Here is a 23,447-nt window from a genome sequence, read left to right as displayed (position 1 = left end):
AGAGGCAGAGACACAGGCAGAGGGAGAAGCAGGCTCCATGCACCGGGAGCGTCCCGACATGGGACTCGGTCCCAGGTCTCTAGGATCACACCCTGGGCCAAAGGCAGGCACTAAACCACTGCACCACCCAAGGATCCCTGCAGATATGGTTAAATTAAGGGTCTCGATAAATGAGATGATCCCAAATTACTGGGATGGGCCCTATCTGCCATCACAAGTGTCTTTCTAAGAGAGAGGCAGAGGGCAGTTGGACACCACAGGCATACACACAATAAGCTAAGGAATGCCCCAAAACTGCTGGATTGTGGAAGAGGCAAAGAGTAGATTCTGCTCTAGAGCCTTTGGTGGTAGCATGGCCCTGGTTTAGCTGACACTTTGATTTTTGGATATCCAGCCTCTAAACCTGTGAAAGAGTAACTTTGTGTTGTTTTAAGGACCCAAGTTTATGGGTTTGTTATAGTGGGCTACAGGAAACTAAATACAGTCCTCTTTTAACACTCTTGGCAAAATTTTTAACCAGAGATTAATTGATTTTTGTAAGTGAACATGCCTGCATAGCCAGCACCCATATCAAGAGGCAGAACCAGGGTGCTTGGGTGGCTCAATTGGTTAAGCGTCTGCCTTTGACTCGGGTTATGATCCTGGCATCCTGGGATCAAGCCCCCTGCATAAGGCTCCCTGCTCAGCAGGGAACCTGCTTCTTCTGTTGCTCCCCCTGCTTGTACTCTCTCTTTCCTTCAAATAAGTAAACAAAATCTTAAAAAAAAAAAAAAAAGACACAGAACCTTCCTAACTCCCTAGAAGATCTCGAGTCCCCTTTCAGCCATTTTCTTCTATCAAAGTATCTGATAATATGAATTTTTTAACCTCATATAAACAGAATCATAAAGTATCTACTCTTTTTTTTACTCTTTTATATCCAAATTGTTTTAACAGTCTGAGATTCATTCATGTCGTCACATGTAGTTATAGATTTTTAAATTCTCATTGCTATATGGTATCCATTGTTTCTGTATAGCATCCTTTACTTCTGTTGATGGTTTGAAATAGTGCTGTTATGAACATATATGTATTTTGATGAACTGTGTTTCTATTAGGTAAATGATGAGGAAGGGATTTCCTGAATCCTCGATGCCTTTTATTTTTCTCTATACTAAGATGTCAATCTCACCTACACCTGCGACTTCAACTATTGTATCACTGTGACTCTTATATCTGTCTGAGTCTGATCTCTGCTGAGATTCAGGATGACAGCTGTCTGTGAGCTACACACACACACAATGTTTAATGTGTCTCAATCCAAAGTCAAATTCCTACCAAAAGGATAGTATTTTTTCTCTAATTTGTGTTAATGGCAAGCCATAAATGTTAACCATTCAAGTTTGAAATGGTTAATTTTTTTAAAAAGATTTTATTTATTTATTCATGAGAAACAGAGAGAGAGAGAGAGAGAGAGAGAGAGAGAGAGAAAGGCAGAGACAGAAGCAGGCTCCATGCAAGGGAGCCTGACATGGGACTTGATCCTGGGTCTCCAGGATCACGCCCTGGCCTGAAGGCGGCGCTAAGCCGCTGAGCCACCCGGGCTGCCCTGATATGGTTAATTTAATTCTTTCTTTATCATGCATCCACCAAATCCCTGAAGCCTCTTGAACTCCTAGAACTCCTTGCCCTGTCGTCTCAGTATTAGCTTAGGGGCATACTCTCCTTTAAATGACTCCCAACTGATGTGTCAGCTTCCAGTCTGTTTTATCACTCATCCATCCACAAAATCTAGGTTTAGCTTCCCCAAACTTTGATCCTGCCACATCCCTTCTCAAAACTCATAGATATGGATGGATCACCATTGATTATAGAATCAAGTCAAAATTCTTTATGTTGGCTTTGTGTGTTTTCATAATTTAATTTCAAACTCATTTCTGTAAATATTAATATGAGGCCTATTTTAGCACTGTCTTTAATAACATTTTTACGTTAAATTGTTCAAAGGGCTTCCATTTATTTATTTATTTATTTATTTATTTATTTGAGAGAGTGTATGTGTGTGAGCAGGGGGAAGGACAGAGGGAGAGGGAGAAGCTGACTCCCCATTAGCAGGGAGCCTGATGTGGGGCTCGATCCCAGGACACTGGGATCGTGACCAGAGCCAAAGGCAGATGCTTAACCGACTGAGCCACCCAGGTGCCCTCCTATTAATATTTCTTATATTGGCTCCTTATAATAATGATATATTGAGAGTTTGCTTAATATTTCTTATATTGGCTCCTTATAATAATGATATATTGAGAGTTTGCTGGGCTTAGTGCCCATATAATCCTAACAACTTTGATTGTATAGTAAATACCTATTATTATTTTCAATTTACGGTTGAGGAAACCAAAGCTTGATGAGCTTAAGGTATTTTCCAAGGTCACCCATCCAGAAACTTAATTAGGATTCAAACCCTGGAAGTCATGAAACAGCTTGTCTGTCATTAGCATGTTTATCACTCCTCTCAAGGAAGATGAGAGGGAAGATGGAGAGATGATTCCCCTTCCAGCTTTTCACCTCTGTGGTTTACTCTTCTGAGTTTGCATATCCTCCTTGCAGAGAGCTGTGGTTTTAGGTCCTGCCACTCTAGGATGGGTGCCTTCTATGGATGTGTGCTAATTTCCCTCTCACTTTCTCTAAAGCTAGGGCATCATGAACTGGATTCTTGTGGGTATTGTCTGGGCAAGGGGACTATAGTTTTTATAATACTAATCTTCTGTTCCCTCCTTCTTTCCTACCTCTTCTTCCCCCTTTTTCTTTCCCTTTTGTGTCTTTCTTACTCTAGGCTTCTCCCATTTCCTCCCTCCCCTTCCTTTTATAGGTACCATGGCTCTTAGTATTTTTAAAAGCAAGCTTCTGGAGGTTGATCAGGTACCTCTGATCACCTACCTCCCAGTCCTCACTTTCTAGGTTTAAAAAAAAAAAAGTCACCACCTCAGTCTAATAATCAGACAACCATTGAACAAGCAAATTAGGGCTGGGGTGGGGACGTTATGTATACATTTGCCTTAGCAACATAAGAATGATTCATGTTTGAATCATTATGCATATATTTATTGGAGTTTAGTGATGAGAAAATTATGGGCCAAAATGTTTACTGTTGACACAAATATGTGTCATTATACATGATAGGGTTAACTAAATAATATACAGGATAATAAAATACCGATGAAGCTACATGGGTAGTAATTCATAGCAGGAATTGCTAAACCATGACTAATTCAAGACCACAATGACGGTAGGTTATTCTTCTGTCTTTCATGAAAATCACAATTTTAGCTCTGCAATAGAAGGTTTGCAATTTCCCAACATTGTATATCTGCCAAATTTTAGTAAACTGACTCCAAGTCTCTAGAAGACTCTACTAGGGCATGAGTAATATTTTAGTAATTTACATACCATAGATTTATTGTAATTAGCCTTTATTTGTTTGTTATATACAGAAATCAGTGGAGGAACACCCGGTTGGCTCCATCAGTTAAGTGTCTGCCTTTGGCTTAAGTCATGATCTCAGGGTCCTGGGATCAAACACAGGCTCCCTGCACAGTGAGGAGTCTGCTTCTCCCTCTATGCTCCCCACTGTTCATTCTCTCTCTCTCTCTCTCTCATAAATAAACTTAAAAAAAAAAAGGAAAAATCAATGGAATGCAAGATATGCTTCCCTTAAGAATCTAAGAAGGCATAAGTATTTGGGGATTGGTGTCTGCTCTGGGGGATCCCTGTTGGTTCACCCATTGAAAATTCCAGTGGGAACTTAGTTTCCTACTGAAGTTTGCTTCATTGCTGTGACCAAGCCCAGGCACCTTGCCCCTTCCCTTTTTCTATAGTGCCTTTGATGTGCAGGGTTTCTTTCTCTCTCTTTTAAAGATTTTATTTATTTATTCATGAGAGAGGCAGAGACATAGGCAGAGGGAGAAGCAGGCTCCATGCAGGGAGGCCGATGTAGGACTGGATCCTGGGACTCCAGGATCACGCCCTGGGCCAAAGGCAGGCGCTAAGCTGCTGGACCACCCAGAGGGCTTCTCTTTTTTGTGTGCAATTTGAGGTGCTCCATTCTAACTCCTCACTCACATGAGGCTGCTGCCTCATTCACAGCAGCTTCCATCATCCCTTCCAACAGGGCTGGCCTCCCTGGCCCCGGAGGGTCGCCATTTGTACATCCTCAGAGCTAGCTACAATCTGTCCTGTGTCAGTATTTGCCAATTCATGGCAAAAACCATATCCAGTTAATTTTTTCTTTTAACTTCCATAAAAGCAAATAACAAAACTTTATATGTTAAGTGCTCAGGACATTTGTAGAATTAAATTGGCACTCACAGGTCATCTTGGGGGATTAACCTGTCATGACTGAATGGCTAGTTCTGTGTGATAACGTGGGAAGTTTCCATTGATAATGGAGTTTTGGAGTACTTTGTAGACTATAGTACAAGCCAGATCACTACTGGGCTCTTGCTTTGTCAGCAGTATCTAATGCCTAAGGAAAATATTGACTAGATAAAAAGTAACTGAACGTTAATGTTCTGCTTCAACTCTGCTTTTTACAAGCAACAGAAGCTCATGTGAGATATTTAACTAACAGATATGGTATTATAAAGGAAAAATTAAATAAAAAAAGAAACAGACCATGAATCACTGCCATTTAGTGACCAAAATGCAATTAGGCACAACGGTTTTATGTTATTGCCCTAAAAATTTATTATATTTTAATAAACCCTTGGTAAATCTGATTTTGTGCTCCATTTAACATCAACTCAGTTGGAAGAAAGGAAAAAAATGACACCTCGGGTATACCTTTGTCTATATTTTTAAACAGACTTAGTTTTCAGTTTTTAAGTATAGCAGTATTATTTACAATATTACCATAAAAACTCAACCAGAAGATTATTTAAGTGCATTTGGTCACAAAATACATGACAGGAATATATGCTTTGGTCCCCAAATATTTTTTACACCTCTAAATTTATGTTGTGATCTTGAGAACCTCCATATCCTGTAAGTATAGAGTGAGGCTCAGTGAAGAATTAAGAGCATGGACTCTGCAGCTAGATTGCTTGGATTCAATCCTTCAAAGGATAGAAGTGGTGCTATACTTTCTAGCTGATTTTGGATAGATTATCTATACATTTCTGCCTCAGAGTCCTGAAATAATAATATTACCTAGCATGAAGGAGTATTATGAAGACTGAGTTAATATTTGATAAACATGGAGTGCCTGGCACATAGTAATTACTAAAAACATGTTTGTGAAATAAAGTGAATATAAGTGTAACTCATATAAATGAGTTTCAAGAATTGTGGAGTATCAGGTGTTTGTTTACTATAATTACATCTTTTTTTTTTGCATTTTAGACATGATTTAAGATAATTTCACAAGGAAGATAATTTACACCTGTTTATTCTACTACTTTTGAGAAGATAGCCATCAGGGTCAGGAGGTAGCCATGATAAAATGATATTTTTGTTAAATAATGAAATGTTCCTGTTTTAAAAATGCTGTGTTACTGGAAACCCCAGCCAATATAATCAGGTAAAACAAGACACACAACAACAACAACAAAAACCCAAAGCCATAAAAGATAAGAAAGAAATAAAACCATTTCTTGTTTCAAATGACATGATTGTTCATGTAGAAAATCCCAGAACATGTGCCAATAAAAAAAAACCCTGCAACTAATAAGAGTTTAGCAAAGTCTTAGGATACATGGTTAGGATCCCAAAATGGAGCTGTTCCTGCTTAGACATTCAGACCTGAGGAATATGCCTTTATTTTGCTTGTACAATTTATTTTGAATGTCTAATTTTTCCCTTAATCAGAAAGCCTCCTGCAGTGTTTTTATTAAGATTAGCATGAAATCTCAGGAGCCCATTCTGTGGAAAAAATTATACAAAAATCAATTGTATTTCTATATACTAGCAATGAACAACTGGAATTTGAAATTTGAAAGAATATCATCTACAAAAATATCCAAAAAATGAAACACAGATATAAATCTAACAAGATACATGCAGAAACTGAGTATTGAAAATTACAAAATACTGAGGAAGGAATCAAGAAAGACCTAAATAAATGAAGAGATACACTATATCCATGGATGGAAAGACTCAATACATGAAGATGTCGGTTCTCCCCAAAATGATCTAAATCTATAGATTTAGCATAATATCAGTCAAATCTCCCCAAAATGATCTAAATCTTTAGATTTAGCATAATATCAGTCAAAATCCCAGGATGATTTTTTTTTTTTTTTTTGGTAGCTATCAGCCAATAGTTCTCAGCTGATTCTAAAACTTATACAAGGGCAGCCCGGGTGGCTCAGCAGTTTAGTGCTGCCTTCAGCCCAGGGTATGATCCTGGAGACCTGGGATCGAGTCCCATGTTGAGGTCCCTGCATGGAGCCTGTCTTTGCCTCTCTCTGTCTCTCTCTCTGTGTCTGTCTCTTTGTCTCTCTCTCTGTGTGTCTCTCATGAATAAATAAATAAAATCTTTTAAAAAATAAAATAAAATAAAACTTATACAGGAAAGCAAATAGAACAACCAAAATAGCTAAAACACTTTTGAAAACAGAAGAACAGAGTTGGAAGACTCACAATGCTTAATTTCAATACCTACCATAAAGCCACACCTGTCAAAACAGTGTAATGTTGGCAAAAGATAGATACATCAATGGAACAGAATAGAAAACCCAGCAACAGACCCACACAAATTAGCCAGTTGGTGTCTGACAAGGAAGCAGAAGCAATTCAACAGAGACAGGAGAGTCTTTACAATAAATATGAACCTTGACTCATACTCTACATCATTTACAAAAACTAATTTAGCATGGATCATAGGCCAAAATGTAAAACTATAAAACTTCTAGACGAAAACATGGGAGACAACTTTGGGGTCTTGGGTTAGGCAAAGATATTTTTAAGATACCACACCTAAAAGCACAATCATAAAAGAATAAATTGATAAATTGGACTTAAAGTTAGAAACTTCTGCTTTTCTAAAAATACTATTAGCAGATTGGAAAGACAAGTCAGAAACTTGGAGAAAATATTTACAAATCCCTTTATTTGACAAAGAAAAAATATCCAGATAATATAAAGAACCCAAAACCTCAACATTAAGGAAACAGATTCAGCAATTTAATAAATGGGGCACAAACTTTGATCATTTCGTCAGAGAAAATGAAAGAGTACATTTTACTCCATGGAAATTAAAAAATACATTTGGAAAAGAATATAAATTGGTTAGAACTCATCAGTCATCTGAACCTGAAGTAGAAAAAAGTCACTTTTTTTCTGAGTTGTCATACTGTATTTAATATTTTAAAATTACACGAACAAGCATTTTTAATGTTCTCTATACAGCATCCCAAAATGGAGCTGTTCCTGCTTAGACATTCAGACCTAAGGAATATGCCTTATTTTGCTTGTACAATTTATTTTGAATGTCTAGTTTTTCTCTTAATCTGAAAACCTCTTGCAGTGTTTTTATTAAGATTAGCATGAGATCCCAGGAGCCCATTCTCTGGAAATAACCCATTTCCCCTCTTCTTGTGGCTACTTTAATTTAGCTAGTATTTTTCTTTGCATGGCTCTCATTTGTTTTTCATTAACTACTGTTTCATTGGGTTTCTTTCAGCCTCATTTTACCCTGTCTCTTGACTTTAAAGCACTGTGACTGATGGGCGATTGGCTGGCATCTGTGGGAGGAGGAAGCATTGTGGGCATAGGAGGCAGATGGGTGTGTAGGTGGGATGCAATGACTCATTTTCTCATGTGCTGATTTTTGATGTAGAAATAAGGACCCCAAAAGAAAACTCTTTAATTGTATTAAAGAGTCTTTAAGTCATTTTAGCCTTGAAAAAAAGTCTTTTGAAGCTCTTTTGACCTGGCTGCCTCTTTCATAACCTCGCTAAATCCTCTGTCTTCAGTCCCCTTTTGATCTGATTTATTTCTCCTTCACAGAATGTGAATTCTAAGCTCACGTTCATTAGACAAGGCCAACTGCATCAAACAGCTTCTCAAGAGCCTGCGTTATTTTTTGTGCTGCAGTTTGGTTTTACAAAGTCACTCGGGGTTTTAGTGTTTTTCTTTTATTTTGATAGGTTCCTAAATTAGAAAAGTAATCACTGTTCATAAGGGAAATTGTAAAAAGATAGAGAAGGAATAAAGAAGAAAACATAATGCACAATCCCATTACATGCTATTATTATGATTTACGTTTTGGTATACAACTTTCCAGACATTTTTTTTCGCATACAATTACATTACCATCCCATTACACAGCTATTATCTTGGTTTACATTTTGGTCTACAACTTTCCAGACACTTTTTCTATTCACAGACGTATATTTTTTCCAGACATTTTTAAATCCACATGTGTAGAATATATACATTACAATGTATTATATCTTAATATTTTTTGTAATATACCTTGAATTTACTTCCATTGCTAAACATTCTTCCACAATACCGTTTTCTTTTTTAATTAAGTTTTTATTTTAATTCCGTTGTAGTTACCATACAGTGTTATGTTAGTTTCAGGTATATAATATAGTGATTCAACAGTATAGTTCTCAATGATGCATAATAAACCACTCTTTGAATCTTATCTATATATCTACCTCTCTACCTATTTTCCTATTAATGAATACTTAAGTATTTTCCATTTTTATTGTAAAAAATAAATTTCAGTGGGCATACTTAGAAGTAAACCACCACATTTATAGACATTTTCTCTGGGTAAATTCTTAGGAATGGAGCTATTGGCCCCCAAAGTGTGCATAACTTTAAGGATTTAAGTGTCCTAGGAAGTTTAAAATTCTCCTTGGCATGTAAGAGTATCATTTTTCTGCATCTCCATTGGGCATTCTTTAATATTTTTGACTACTTGTTAGACCAAAAAAAAAAAAAAGGTACTTTACAGTTTGCTTTATGTGCATTTATTAGTAGTGAGGTATAGAGTTCCTGTTATTTACCATTTTAGTTATTCTTTTGTGAATTTGCCTGCTTATGTCTATAGTCTAATTTTCTATTGTAATGTCTTTATGGTTGCTTATTTGTCCTAACCTGACCAATAAGTGTTGGTTTATAGTGATATTAACCTTTAACCTGTCACATATTGTAAATATTTTTAAGAATTAGCATCATCTGTTAAATTTGTTGTAAGGTGTGTTAACATTTTCATTTTGGAATTGTTTTGCCATTATATTTTCCAGACCTTTATTATGATTACAAAGGGAGCTCTTGGTTTTCATAATAATTTTACAGCTCAACACCTTATTAAATTATATTATTGCTTATAATAGTTATTTAGTTGATTCTACTGGGGTTTCTTGGTTGACAACCAAAACATCTTTGAGTAATGATAATTGTGTATTTTATTTTATAGTATTATATTTCCTTACTTTGTGAAATCTTATTGCATTATCTGGAATTTTCAGAAAGCTGACTAGTAGTAGTGGGAATAATTGGTTGCCTTGTCTTTTTCCTGAATTCCATGGATTATCTATCAACACAAAGTTGGAAGTTGTTGTGAATATATATATACATATATATACATTTTTTTTTCTTTTTAGATTGAGAGACAGAGAGAAACAGGGGGTAGAGGGGTGGGGCGGGGGGCGGTGGAAAGAGAGAGAAAGAGAATGAATCCTAAGCAGTCTCCATGCCCAGGACAGAGCCCAGCATAATGGGGTTAGATCTCACAACCCTGAAGCCAGAACCTGAGCTGAAATCAGGAGTCAGATGTTCAACTGACTGAGCCACCCAGGCACCCCAGAATAGATTATTTTTCATGTTAAAGGAGTGCTCTTCTATTTTTATTTTGTAATTATTTTTAATAAGAAATGGGTTTTGAAGTTTAATTAAAGCACTTGGGGCAGCTGTGGAGATGCTGATGATTTTTTTTTCCCATTGAGCTATCCATGCATTCCCAAAATAAATTTCAAACCCATAATCTAGTTTTCTTACAATATAATGCTTGGTGCATTTTTTTCATTTTTCTTTCATATTTTTGTCCATATATAAAATGAGTTTGAGACTAACCTATATGTCATTTTTTTGACATTCTTGTCAAATATTGGTATCAGGTTTATACTACCTTGGTGTTAATCATCTCTGAGCTTTGGTAGAATTTGTACCTGTGGTTATATTTTCCTTCTCAGTCATAATTTTCTGTACCTTTGCTTTTTTTTTTTTTTTTTTGAGTACACATACTAGGGACTTGCTGGATATTAATAATAATTAAGTTATAAAATCAGCTCTGGGTTAATTCAAAGTCTCACCTATTTCCTTTTTTATTTTTATTTTTTTAAATATTTATTTATTTGAGGGGAGGTGCAGAAGGTGAGGGATAGAGAGCTGAGCGTGTTGCTGGTCTCAGGGCCTGATCTCTTGACCCTGAGATTATGACCTGAGCCAAAACCTAGAGTTGGCCTCTTCACTGTGCCACCCAGATGCCCCCCCCCATTTGCTTTTTAAAATCTCATTTTACATTTATCACTTACTGCAGCTTCCTGTGGGTCTGCTTCTGGAAACTTAGTTCACTTGCTTTAATGTTGAAATTTAACAGAGAGCATTAGCTCCAGCATCCCACCATTGCAGACTTCACTTAGTTTCCAGTAATTATGTGATCGTGATCCCTTTCATGTATAAAAAGAAAATGCAGGTTTGCTGCATTTTCTAAAACCACTTCCGGGTAGAACTGCAAATTCAAAATTCAGTGATAAGTGAGGAGGGAAAATCCCTATCATTTCCTCATTTCGTCTTTGAGAATACTAAGTTGTTAAAACCAAAATGTGCTTACTGGGCATTATTTGGGTGTCATCTTTTGGGGGGCTCTGTTTTCTGTTTGCAGATATTGCTGTGGTGGAGATGAGTGATGCCTTCCGGCAGCCGTCCTTGTTTTACCACCTGGGAGTGAGAGAAAGTTTCAGCATGGCCAACAACATCATCCTCTACTGTGATAATAATTCAGACTCTCTGCAGTCACTGAAGGTACCTGACTTGTTTACTAAATATTTACACTGGGTACCAGAAGTCTAGGGATACCTCTCTGTGTCCCTGACATCCAAAGCAATTTAAGTGGCTTAGTTTGTGAAAGTTTGTTTTTGCCAGTCCAATAGTTATGCAATTACTAGTGAAGTTGTGAAGTTTATCTAGACTTCAATGTAGAAATTTGATGATACACCGGTAGGAAAATCTTAGTGTTGAGTTCTGAGCTGCAGTTTGAATTGCCGCTGAGGAGACCATGTTACTAGGAAGTCATCCATTGCACGCTGCGGAGACAGACCAGGAGGTTGCATAAATTTTGGTTAGGCCCCCTGCTGTGTCACCATTGAGGGTTCCATTGGACATATTCCATTGGACATACCTGTCTTTAACTGGAAATCCACCTCCTACTGAAAGGGCTCTGAATAGAAATTCTGTCTCCAAATATCACCAGAAAACTACCATCCTCTTCACTGGGAAATGATTTCAATAACTTAATAACTTGGGGAAGGGGGAAGTAAAAATCTACTATATTTGTCTACAAAACTCAGCATGCCCCATGTCATTCTCTCTGTGATAGGATCAAAATGATACGAAGATATTTTTACCATCCAAAAAGATCGTCTAAAATGCTTTTGCAATGCAATCATTGTGTGATTCTTTGAAAAGCATCTAACAGTTCATTGAAACTCATGCTGAACCTGGTATCATCCATTTCCTTTTTGAAACCTCCAGCTAGCTTTATGTGGCTTTTTCTCATCTAGATCTTCCAGTTTTCAAATTGAAGTCAACCTTGGGACGTGGAGCTCTAAAACCCAGAGCCATATTTCTAATGGCTTAGTAATTGTTATATGAAGATCTTTAACCCCATGACCATGCAAAAAAAAAAAAAAAGTAATATTTCACTTTTATCTTTTTAAAAAAATTTTATTTATTTGTTTATTCATGAAAGACAGAGAGGGAGAGAGGGAGGGAGGGAGAGAGGGAGAGTGAGAGAGAGAAAGAGATGTGCAGAGACACAGGCAGAGAGAGAAAAGCAGGCTCCACGCAGGGAGCCCGATGTGGGACTCGATCCCAGGTCTCCAGGATCACACCCCAGACCAAAGGTGGTGCTAAACCACTGAGCCACCCGGGCTGCCCATTTCATTTTTATGAGTATCCAAAGCTTGAATGGCTTTTTCTGAAAAATCTATAGTTTAGTTTAGCAAATACAGTTACTGCATGCCAGGCATTGTGCTGGGCATTGATAGTCTATCCCTGTTCAGAATACTCTGAAATAGTCCCCCCAAATTTGCCCCTACTCTGTCTGAATTTGTGGTTGTTTTTTTTTTAACCTGGAGTAATTCTTTAAGCTATCCCTACTTTATTTTATTTAGCCCTCTAAGAAATGCATTGTAAAGTTTTGTGATGGCGTATTTTAATTAAACATTTTGATTTGCTATTGTTTATAACATGTATTAGCAGTTGATAAAGGAGTGAGGTTATTTTATTTATTCTTGTTTATTGTACTATTTCATTTTCTTTAAGTATTCTAAGCAGGCAGTGTTGTGTTAGACATTTTTCACTCTACCCCCTTTTTTTTCTTGTCCTATTGGTATCGTGATTTCATTTATGACTACTCTTTCCTGGGGCAATTTTTAAAAACTGAATTAAAATTACATCTGAGAGGAAGAGTTGAAGCTAATCTTATCAGAAATTTGTATGGGACAAATAAACTGATTTATTTAATTGCTTTTTGCCAGCTTTTGTTTAGAAGTGCTATTGGTATGTGAATACAATAGTTCTTCAGAAAGGCTAGTCTATCTAAAATTAACTCACCTATCTTGTACATAATAGCTGCTTGTAACCAAGCACTTACTATGTGCTTTACCCACATATATTTTCTCATTGAATTCCACAGATATCCCTGTGGGGTATATTATGTCCTATTATACCACCATTTTATAGAACTGCAAACTAAGGCTTAAATAAATTAAATCATTTGCCCAAGTGATATAATTAGTAAACACGAGGTCTGCCTGACTCTTAAAACCCACCCTCCTAACCACTAAGCTTTATTGCAATTTCTTCTAGTTTGGATATCTGACTTTCCCTGCTAAGTGTGTTCACTTAGAAAACCCATCAACTCTGTCTGCCTCCCTGAGTCATTTCATGCAACACCCATCCTTTCTTTTCTCTCCCTCCTTCCATTAACTTAAAGCTTTTGCCATTGTTTGTTTGGTTTAATTTAGCTTGTTCCCAGCCCAAATAAGTATCTGGTTGCAGAGGACAAAGCTCAATGGGATAGCAAGTATTTTTTTCAGTCTAACAATTTCCTCTGAGCCCTAGAAATGTTTCTGGTCCTCTGCTGAGAAAAGTCTGTGTGTGTGCGTGCATGTGTGTGTTTAATGTTATTAATTTCTGTTGCAATTAATTATAGGTGTAATCCCTGCCTTCTACCAGTAGAAAACTGCTGTGAAATAAGACAGAATAGGAGTTATTATACATAACATTTTTTATAAGTTAGCCAATAAAATAAAAACGAAGCATCTCCCTATTTTCACAGGGTAAAGACAGAATGAGAATGCTATTCTTGTCACATGGCGACCTTCTTAGGACATCTAGAAAGTAAGGCTACACCAGTTTAATTTTCATCTTCTGCTCTTTGTTGAAGAGAACAGTTTCTCATTGGGAGCAAATTCTTGGGACGAAATCATAGGAAAAAACTTTTAAATTTAAGCTCCTAAAAAATAATTGATAGGAACCATAAAGTACCTGAAAGCTACGTCTGAATTTTCATATGAAAGGATATTTAGAATCTAATCAAATCTCCTACTTGCAATAAGATTTGTAGCCATTTGAAATCACAAATACGGGGATCCCTGGGTGGCGCAGCGGTTTGGTGCCTGCCTTTGGCCCAGGGCGCGATCCTGGAGACCCGGGATCGAGTCCCACATCGGGCTCCCGGTGCATGGAGCCTGCTTCTCCCTCTGCCTGTGTCTCTGCCTCTCTCTCCCTCTCTGTGTGACTATCATAAATAAATAAAAAATTAAAAAAAAAGTATTTAAAAATAAAATAAAATACTTAAAAACATGAAATCATAAATACTATCTTAGAAGAATGAGATATTTAACTTTTTTCAAAAAAAGATCAGTGCACTTTGAGAAAGAGAAGTTGATTTTTTTCCCCTTCGCATTTTAACAACACAAGTTTTGCAGTTTTCTTTAAGTATCATGGCAACTTCTTATGTGGCTGTTAATGAGACTCTATGCTAAAACTTTTACTTTCTTGAAAATAAGAAATAGCTGAAACAGCTTTTTTTTCAGATTAATTTCCTGCATTACAGAAATTATCAGATCTCCACTTAGGGTCTCTCAGTAAATGGGAGAGTAAGTCTGAACACTACTGACCAATGAGCCATGGGGCAGACACACAGAATGCATCTGACATCAGAAAGGACTTGAGGTAGGGACACCTGGGTAGCTTAGTGGTTGAGCATCTGCCTTTGGCTCAGGTTGTGATCTTGGGGTCCCGGGACCAAGTCCCACATCGGTTCCCCGTGGGGAGCCTGCTTCTCCCTCTGCCTGTGTCTCTGCCTCTCTCTGTGTCTCTCATGAATAAATAACTTAAAAAAAAAAAAGAAAGGACTTGAGGGAAATGAATGGCTATTTAGTGTAGAGAGTGTGGAAATTATTTTAATGAGCCATTACTTCTATCAGAAATTCCTTTCTAACAACAGCTCTCAGCTCTAATTGCTGAGATTTCTTCACATTTCCCCTTCTTAGACTCCCTCTCTTCCCTTTAGGCCACTCCCCGCTCACTTTAGACAATGCTGCTTATAAAAACAAAGCAAAGCAAAACAAGGAAATACCATTGCACACCATCAGATAGTCCACGATTAAAAGCCCTTAAGATGCCCACAGCAAGGCTGTGGAGAGTGGGAAGAGGCAGTGCTGCTGGGAGGGTGTACTGGCACTACTTCCAAAGAGCAATTTGGCAACACCTAGTATTATCCGGTAAGCATAGCACCAAGATTCAGCAAGTCTGTCCCTGGATGTGTACTGTAAAGAGAGTCTCTGGCATGGAGAATGAGATCTAATCAACAATGTTATATTAACATTGTTTGTAATAACCCCTCCCCCAGAGGAACTGGTAAATACCTGTTAATGAGAGAATGAACAAATACTTTCTGGTATAGTCATTTAGTGGAATAGTATAGAGCACTTAAATGAGTTCACTAGAGCTCTATGTGGCACTATCAATATATCTCAAAAACAGTGTTGAGAACAAAAACAAATTACAGAAGCATGTGTGCCATGTGATACCATTCATACAGAACCTAATCACATGCGAGACAGGTGCTTTTATACCTATTTGTGTTATAGAGGGTTGACGTATGCCTGGGAGTCACAACCAACAAATTCAGAGTAGTTATTTCTTTGGAGGATAGGGATAGAGTAGAACTTGGGGGAAAGCCCAGTCTTCAAGTTTATCTGTAATATTAGATTTCTAAGTCTAGGTGGCATATACATGGGTATCTCATAATTTCTATACATTTTATGTAGTTGAAATATTTCACAATTCTTTTTTTACGGAAGAAGTTTGTGATACTTTATTATTTCCTGTGTCTGTCGAGATAATTTAATATATTTTGGGCATTTCGAATCCCAAAATCGTTTTTCATTTCTTTTTTCCTAGTGTTCTGTGATTGAAAAGGCTCAGATACACTTGGATTTTTCTGCACCAAGATGGGTTTTATTCCCATTTTATCTACAACAGAATAAATGTATCGTAGAGATTGATATGCATATCAGTTAGTGGTGATACAGCTTGTGTTGAAAAGTAACGATTAGGAATGCTTGGGTGGCTTAGGGTTTTAGCGTCTGCTTTTGTCTCGGGCTGATCCCGGATTCCGGGATCCAGTCTTGCATCGGGCTCCCTGCATGGAGCCTACTTCTCCTCCCTGTGCCTGTGTCTCTGCCTCTCTTTCTGTGTCTTTCATGAATGAATAAGTAAAATCTTAAAAAAAAAAAAAAAAGTAAGGATTATGTGAGACGATTCCCTTTTCAAGAAATTTAGTTGTATTTTTTTCTTTAATCATTGCTTGAAAAATTATTTTACAGATGGAATTTTCCTTAATAGATCAATCTCTGCAGCAATCTATGTACATGGTTACTCCTTCACTATCTTACTGAGTATATTACATACATATGTGATGGCAGAAACTCTTACTCTGCCTCAATGCATCTAGTATTTTTTAGATTGGGATCTGACTAGCATGAAATCTTAGGTGCACAAACCAAAATTTGTGACACCATCACTGAAATAGCTTTAAGAATCATCCATTTTTAATAGTATGGCAGTTCCTCAAAAATTAAAAATAGAATTACCATATGATCCAGCAATTTCACTTCTGGACATATACCCAAAAGAATTAAAAGCAGGATCTCAAAGAGGTATTTTTGTTCACCCATGCCCCAGCAGTGTTATTCACAGTAGCCAAAAGGTAGAAGTAACCTAAGTGTCCATTAGTAGATGAATGGATAAAACAAAATGTGGTGTATACATACAATGGAATATTATTTAGCTTTAAAAATGAAGGAAATTTTGACACATGCTACAGCATGGATGAAACTTGAAGAATTATCATAGTTGTTCATTCAAACAGTACTGTGGTACTTATCCTTTATCTGCAGGTACGGAGGAACTTTAGAATTTATTGTGAGAAATTGGATATTAAGTCTGTTTTTCTGATACTTATTCATTTCCACTTAAAGCAAATTGTTACAGTTTTAAAAAGAATAGTGATGTCCTTGTTCTCAATTTCAGTGATTGTGCCAGTTTCTAGTAAATTGATGAAGACATAAGGGTAATTTTTGGTTTAAATACTTCAAACTTAAGTTGAATTTTTACTTGTATCTAGTTAATCCATTCAGATTCCATAATATTCTTAAACCCATACATTTTCCCCCCTTGTACCCCCTCAAAGCTTTACCTCTCTTATCAAAGTTAATTACTAAGAGGAATCTAGTTTTAGTATGAATTGTGTATGAAATCAACATTTGTATTTTTCCAATGGTTTTTTTATTTTTTGAGTGTAACAGTGAATTTTTATTGGATTCTTTCCAGCACCTGACTGGAAAAAAATAATAAATAATAAATAATAAATCAGTAAATGTTAGGGAAAGAGTCATTTGAAAATGTAACCCTATAAAGAAGTTGAACAAGTTAGTAGTGAACCAGGAACATTGACCCTGTGTCCTCTTAATATGAACTGCTGCCTCTGGTCATCCCCACAATCATCTTGTTTACTTGATAACCGACCATCGATTTGTAAACTATGGCACTCCACACTCCCCCTGCCCCAGCATAGCTGTCCCAAACCTTGTTATTTCATGGGAAGATCTTTCTTTTCTGTTGAGAGAAGGAACAGTCTGGTTTCTTTATTTCACTGGTAGGAATGATCTCTCTCTCTCTCTTTTTTTTAATGATCTAACTCTTCTCTGAGCTATAGTCATTGCACATCAGAGTGGACAAGGGGGGCGGCGGGTAAGTAATTTGGGGGAGGAGCAGATGAGTAGTATATGTGAGCATTGCTTTATCAAGATTTTCTCTCAGGAGCTTGAATTGACTCACTAGATGAATGATTTATTTAGCACGAGTTCATTTCCCAGTTGTAGAATCCATCCCTGAGTTTTTGGAAAGAGTTTGAGACTGGAGAATCCAGTTTTCTTTCATGGCATTTAGCAATATTATTACATCTACTAAGGAATTCTCTGTCTCCTGGCCGGAGTCTGCCTTTGCATTCCTTCCTCATGCCTCCTTGATCCTCCTCACCTCTACCCACCATTTCTAGTGTCTAATTGCCATAAAGAGGGAAGGATGTCTGTGCTACACTGTGAATGGAAGATGCCATCATATCACTGAGTTGGCACCAGATATTTTCTTCATCTGTACAGACTTTCATCATAGGCCCATGAGTCTGAATACATGAAAGAGCAAAAAGGAATACTTCTGCACACAGGAGATAGGAATCTGAAAGCCTCCTGATGCCCACCAAATGGGGCAACGCTTGCCTGAGTTCTCTTCCCTTTTGTTCATTATGAATAAATGATCCTTCTGTGCAAGTTGATCTTGTGGCACTCCAACCCATCATCCTATTTAGGTCCATCTTATGCATCCTTGACATTTTTACTGAAATGTATGTGAAAAATGTGATTTACTGTACAGAAATTCATTATACTTCTAGCTGTACAACAATAGGGTTGTTCTTTTTTTTTAAGAAATAACTTGCATTTGAATAATTTGGTCCAGTTAGGTGTTGTTGAAAAAACAGCTGGTGTCAAAGAAGAGGAAGTTAATTATAATAGCAACACATCATAAAGGGAAGTTTGTGTTAAAAACCTGTTTCAAATTCTGTATGTGTCAAACATCACTCATCAGTACCCCAGCCCTGTTTAAAGACCTGTCTCCAACTTACAGCAAGATGTATTTATTTCAACATAAAATAATATTTAGAGGAAAGGCAAAAAGAGTCTAGAATTTCTTTTAGGATTACTTTTTAGCTTTGGTATAATTTTTTAAGATTATATTTATTTATTCACAAAAGACGCAGAGAGAGAAGCAGGCTCCATGCAGGGAGCCCGATGTGGGACTTGATCCTGGAACTCCAGGATCACGCCCTGGGCCAAAGGCAGGCGCTTAACTGCTGAACCACCCAGGCATCCCTAGCTTTGGTATAATTTAACTTGACTTCTACTACAGGTTGTTTTAATTGACAGTTGCTCATATCAAGAGAAGGATGTGTTCTCACCCCTGATCACAAAACAGTACAGCTATAAAATGTCTCTAGATCTGGTAAAATAGGAAGCAAGTTAGGGTTGTTTGCCTTCATAATATTAATACTCATACTGATAATATGAGTATTATGAGTATTAAAATCAATTATAATACTCATTATGAGTATTAAACAACATTAAAACTCGTGTGTCTTTAAAATGCTTAAAATACTTTCGTAAACTTATTTCAGTTCTTTAAAAACAATCCAAGGATCTAGACAAGTTAGGTATTTACTACATAGATTAGGCAGATGAAAGATACTTTCTTTACAGATGAGAAATAAACCCAGAGAGATATAATGACTTAGAGGCACACACAGTAAGTGTGAGAGCAGGGCAAGCCCCATATTGTCTGACTTGTCATCTCGTATACTTCTAAGTCTGCACACACATTTCATATGTCCTCTAAAAATATGATTGTCTAGGTTCTTGTTAGGTTATCGAGGTTTATGCTTTTTTTTAACTTGAGCTTTTATATTTTTTATACAGGCATAACGTGTAAGCTCAAATATAATTCGTTTCCTAACTTTGAAGACGGGCCAGTCCTGTGACACCTGTGTTGGAGTCTTCCCCCTGAGCTGGCTCAGCTTTATTTTTGCAGCATGCTTAAGGGTAAAGACAAGTCCCACATTCTCAGAGAGGCCCGGGGTGTTCACAACAGTGCATTTAATATTTCCTAGTCTTGTTTTGAAGTTTGGAAATTAGGTAAGAGGATGGAGCTGGGTAGTATAAGAAATATTCCTCTTTTACCCAACTTTGGTGGAAAACTTGCCTAGTTCCCCTCGGACAGAAAGTGGGATTAGAATGGAGAACCCAGAAGGTCACCAGCTGGGGAACCATGTTCTTTCCCAGCCAGGAACTCCCAGCCTGCTCCTTTTCTTTCAGGAAACTGAGATCCTGCTTACTAGTTCTGCTTCTCCCACCCTGAATCAATTTAACTTGGCAACCCCACACCAGCTGTTCCCACTTCCTTCCTCTGGCTGTAATTACCTAAGTTCTAGGCACAAACACTTTCCAATTTTGGAGATCCTCCATTTATTTATCCTTAAAATGACCTCTTCATAGTTACATTGTCCCAAATAGCTATCAAAAGTTGTCTTTATCTTCCCTCACAGGGAGACCTACATTAGATGGTCTCTTTTGTCTTCTTTCCCTCTTTGGTTATCAAAGCATACGAGAAAAAAATGATTTTTGATGGGGGGGGGGTTGTTTCTGGTATGGCCAGGGGATAGACGGACCTGAAGGCCCCTAAAGAATTCCGACAAGTATGAAGCTATAGTGAGGTAATGCATCCTTAGAACATTTCACTGGGAAGGACCTGGAGTTTATTAAGACTAAGCATTAGTCTTAATGCTAGGCAGTTTGGGTGGGAAGTGTCCATGCAGTGATATGGAATATAGCAGTGGTGTTTTAAATTTATTCTCCTTCCTCCTTTTTTCTCCTCTAACGAATTTAGTACAATTCAACATCACTAGACTGCCTGAGTAGCTAGACACCTTCCGAGGTCTTGTTTGCTATTTATTTGTACGGAGTTAAAATGTCCAAATTGTCCTTTTTTTTCTTCAGAGTTCATGTAAAATTACATCATAAACTCTGAGTAAACTCTCTCCTTCAAGAGAATAACTTTTTTAAAAAAAGATTTTATTTACTTATTCATGAGAGACACACACAGAGAGAAGCAGAGACATAGGCAGAAAAGCAGGCTCCATGCAGGGAGCCTGATGTGGGACTTGATCCCAGGACTCCAGGATCATGCCCTGGGTGGAAGGCAGGCGCTCAACCACTGAGCCACCCAGGCGTCCCGCAAGAGAATAACTTCCATTCATTCAGCTTTGACAAAACATAAGCAATAGTTAATAAGAATCCAATAGATCTTATGATTTTTTTTTTAGTATAACCGTGAATTTCTATTGGATTCTTTTTAGTACTTCTAAATAGAAGCTAACTTAGCCAGTAGTATAAATTACACACTCAGTAAATGTTAGGGAAAAAGTCATTTGAAAATATGACACTATATAACATAGTATAACAGTTTGGTAGTGAACCAGAAGCAATGACCCTGTGCTCCTTTTTTAAAAAAAATTCAATTAGCCAACATCAAGTACATACTTAGTTTCAGATGTAGTGTGCAATAATTTATCACTTGTGTATAACACCCAGTGCTCATCTCATCATGTGCCCTCCTTAATGCCCATTACCCAGTTACTCCATCCCCCCCACCCAGCTCCCCTGCAGCAATGGTGTTTGTTTCTGAGTTGAGAGACTCTCAAGGTTTGTCTCTCTCTGAAGACTTCCCATGCAGTTCTCCCTCCCTTCCCCTATGATCCTTTGTGTTCCTTATATTCCACAGATGAGTGAAACCGTATGAACCCTGTGCCCTTTTAATACTAAATGCTGCCTCTGGACATTCCTACAAGCATCTTGCTTACTTGATAACCAACCATTATTTTGTAAATCATGGCACTCTGTACCGTCTCTGCTACAAAATAGCCCTCACACACACTTATTATTTCATGGGAGATTTTCCATGGGAATGATTTTAATACACTTTCAGAATTTGTTATAATGCAAAATGATATTAAAGCAAAGAAGACATGTAAGAGGCTTATTCCAAGGAGCAATTCTTCAGGAAGATGTAGCACGTTGGTTCTAAGCCAACAGCAGCTTATTTTCTGTAGTGCCAAGCAGAGGGACCCTTCAGCCTTCTCCCTTCATTGCTACTTCCACTTCTGGGCCTGGGGTGCCAAAAGATACATGCTGGTAGGGTAGCTCCTGTGCTGGGCATGAGGCCATCTTTCTTTCCTGTGGCACAAGGACAATGCTCACCATGATAGGCCTTTAGCCAAAAACAAATGCTAGCACACAGAGTTGGAAGCAACCAGCAATCACTCAACCTGACTCTTAGCGTGTTACATGAGAGGGGAAATGACAGATGACTAGTCAGGAGCAGAGCCAGGACTTACACCTTTCTACTGTGATTCATAGCCCAGTATTTTATACATTCATTAACTTATTCATTTGTTCATGCTTTTATTGAGTACCTACTACATGCCATTCGATTTACTAGGCAACCAGTGGAGTATGAAGATGAACACAACATCCAAGTTGTTTGTGATGTAGGATGGGAGAAACATATGATGTCACATTTGTAGTGAATACATGTATTGTTGTCATAGAGGTCTGTACGAGAGGGCCATGGGGGCAGAAATAAAGATACCATCTACTTCTGTTGGGAGGATTGGTGTCACTGAAGGCAGTCAAGGGCAGCTTCATAGAGAACAGATTTCTTATGCAATGTACAGAGGACATTGTGCAGTAGAGGAAGAAGAGAAGGACATTCACTTCTTACTTGGAGGCCGGGGATGGGGGTTGTTACTATCACAAGACAGCAGGATCCAAAAGACTGGTTTGCTACTCTGAGAGATGCTCTATAAATCAAGTTTGGAAAATTCTGCATACTGTGTTCCTGGCTTTGTGATTATCCAGAATTTTTGTATTTATTTTTTCATGAATGATTGTGTGTGTGTGTGTGTGTGTGTGTTTGTGTGAGGGGTCGGTGGAGAAAGAGAGATGCACTACCTACCTATGAGACACCTATAGGAAGAGCCACTTTGAACTTTCCTCCACAGTGTCATTCATCCATCTCTTGATTTCCATCCCCCCCTCCGCACCACTATTGCCCAAGTCCTTATTTTGATGTTCTTGAACCTTTGCAATGCCACCCAAATGTTTTTTCCCTCCAATACTAAATACCACCATCTAATTAGTATTTTTTTTAGTATTTTTTAAAACTATAACAAGGTTTACCTTTTATGTACTTTCTTCATGGAATACAAAAATTTAAAAGTACAAAAGGATATGTAGTGAAAAGTCATTCTCTCATCTTCATCCTCCACCCAGCCAGCCCTCCTTTCTACCAGCAACCACTATTATTAGTTCCCTGTATATTCCTCTAGAGAAATTTTATGAATGTACAAATTAGAATTTTCTTTTTCTCCTTTTGGTACATAAATAAGAACATTGGTTAAAAACCATTCTGTACTTTGCTTTTTTTTCACTTAACAGGATAGCTTGGGGATTTTTCCATATCACTGCATGAAGAACTTTCTCATTCTTTGTTCAGCTGGATTGTAGTCCATATAATGGACATACCATAGTTTATTCAACTAGTTTCTAGTTGATAGACATTGATGGTTTTCTCAGCCTTTGCTATTACTGTGTCCCAATGTGTGCTGATACTTCTTTATGTATATTGCTCACCTTAAAAAACATTTTGACTGCCAGTTGCTCACAAAACAAAGTACTTTACCTTGGCATTCAGGGTCTTCCAGTAAGGCCCCAAATAACTTTCTAATGTTATAGGTACATGCCAAAACGAACTTTCTTCTTAGTCTAATGATTAAACTCAAGATCTTTTGCAAATATCTCTTTAACTCTTTCCTTTATACTTCCCTAAATGAACTGTATTTTCTAGCCCCTGATAGTAATATATATTATTCCCTGAAAGCACCTTTGCTATTCCTGGTCCTCTAACTTGGATCTCTACCATCCTGCTTTGCCTTTGAAAGTTGTCTGTCTTCCTTTAGCTCATCTTGAGTTCCACCCTCTACTGAACTTCTC

The 23,447-nt window shown here is 37.5% G+C and overlaps 1 protein-coding gene across 1 annotated transcript in view; it reads left to right on the top strand.

The window, feature by feature from the left end:
- The window catches only part of MAP3K5 (mitogen-activated protein kinase kinase kinase 5), a 198,864-nt gene that overhangs the window by 50,890 nt on the left and 124,527 nt on the right, over positions 1 to 23,447 (top strand). Inside the window, 1 exon segment of the mRNA XM_055324629.1 lies at positions 10,877 to 11,016. Within this exon segment, the coding sequence (XP_055180604.1) occupies positions 10,877 to 11,016 (140 nt within the window).

Source organism: Nyctereutes procyonoides, unplaced genomic scaffold, assembly GCF_905146905.1.
Source record: "Nyctereutes procyonoides isolate TBG_1078 unplaced genomic scaffold, NYPRO_anot_genome, whole genome shotgun sequence".
Classification (NCBI taxonomy): Eukaryota; Metazoa; Chordata; class Mammalia; order Carnivora; family Canidae; genus Nyctereutes; species Nyctereutes procyonoides.
Note: the sequence above shows the minus strand (reverse complement) of the source record. Positions and strands in the feature narration are given on the sequence as shown.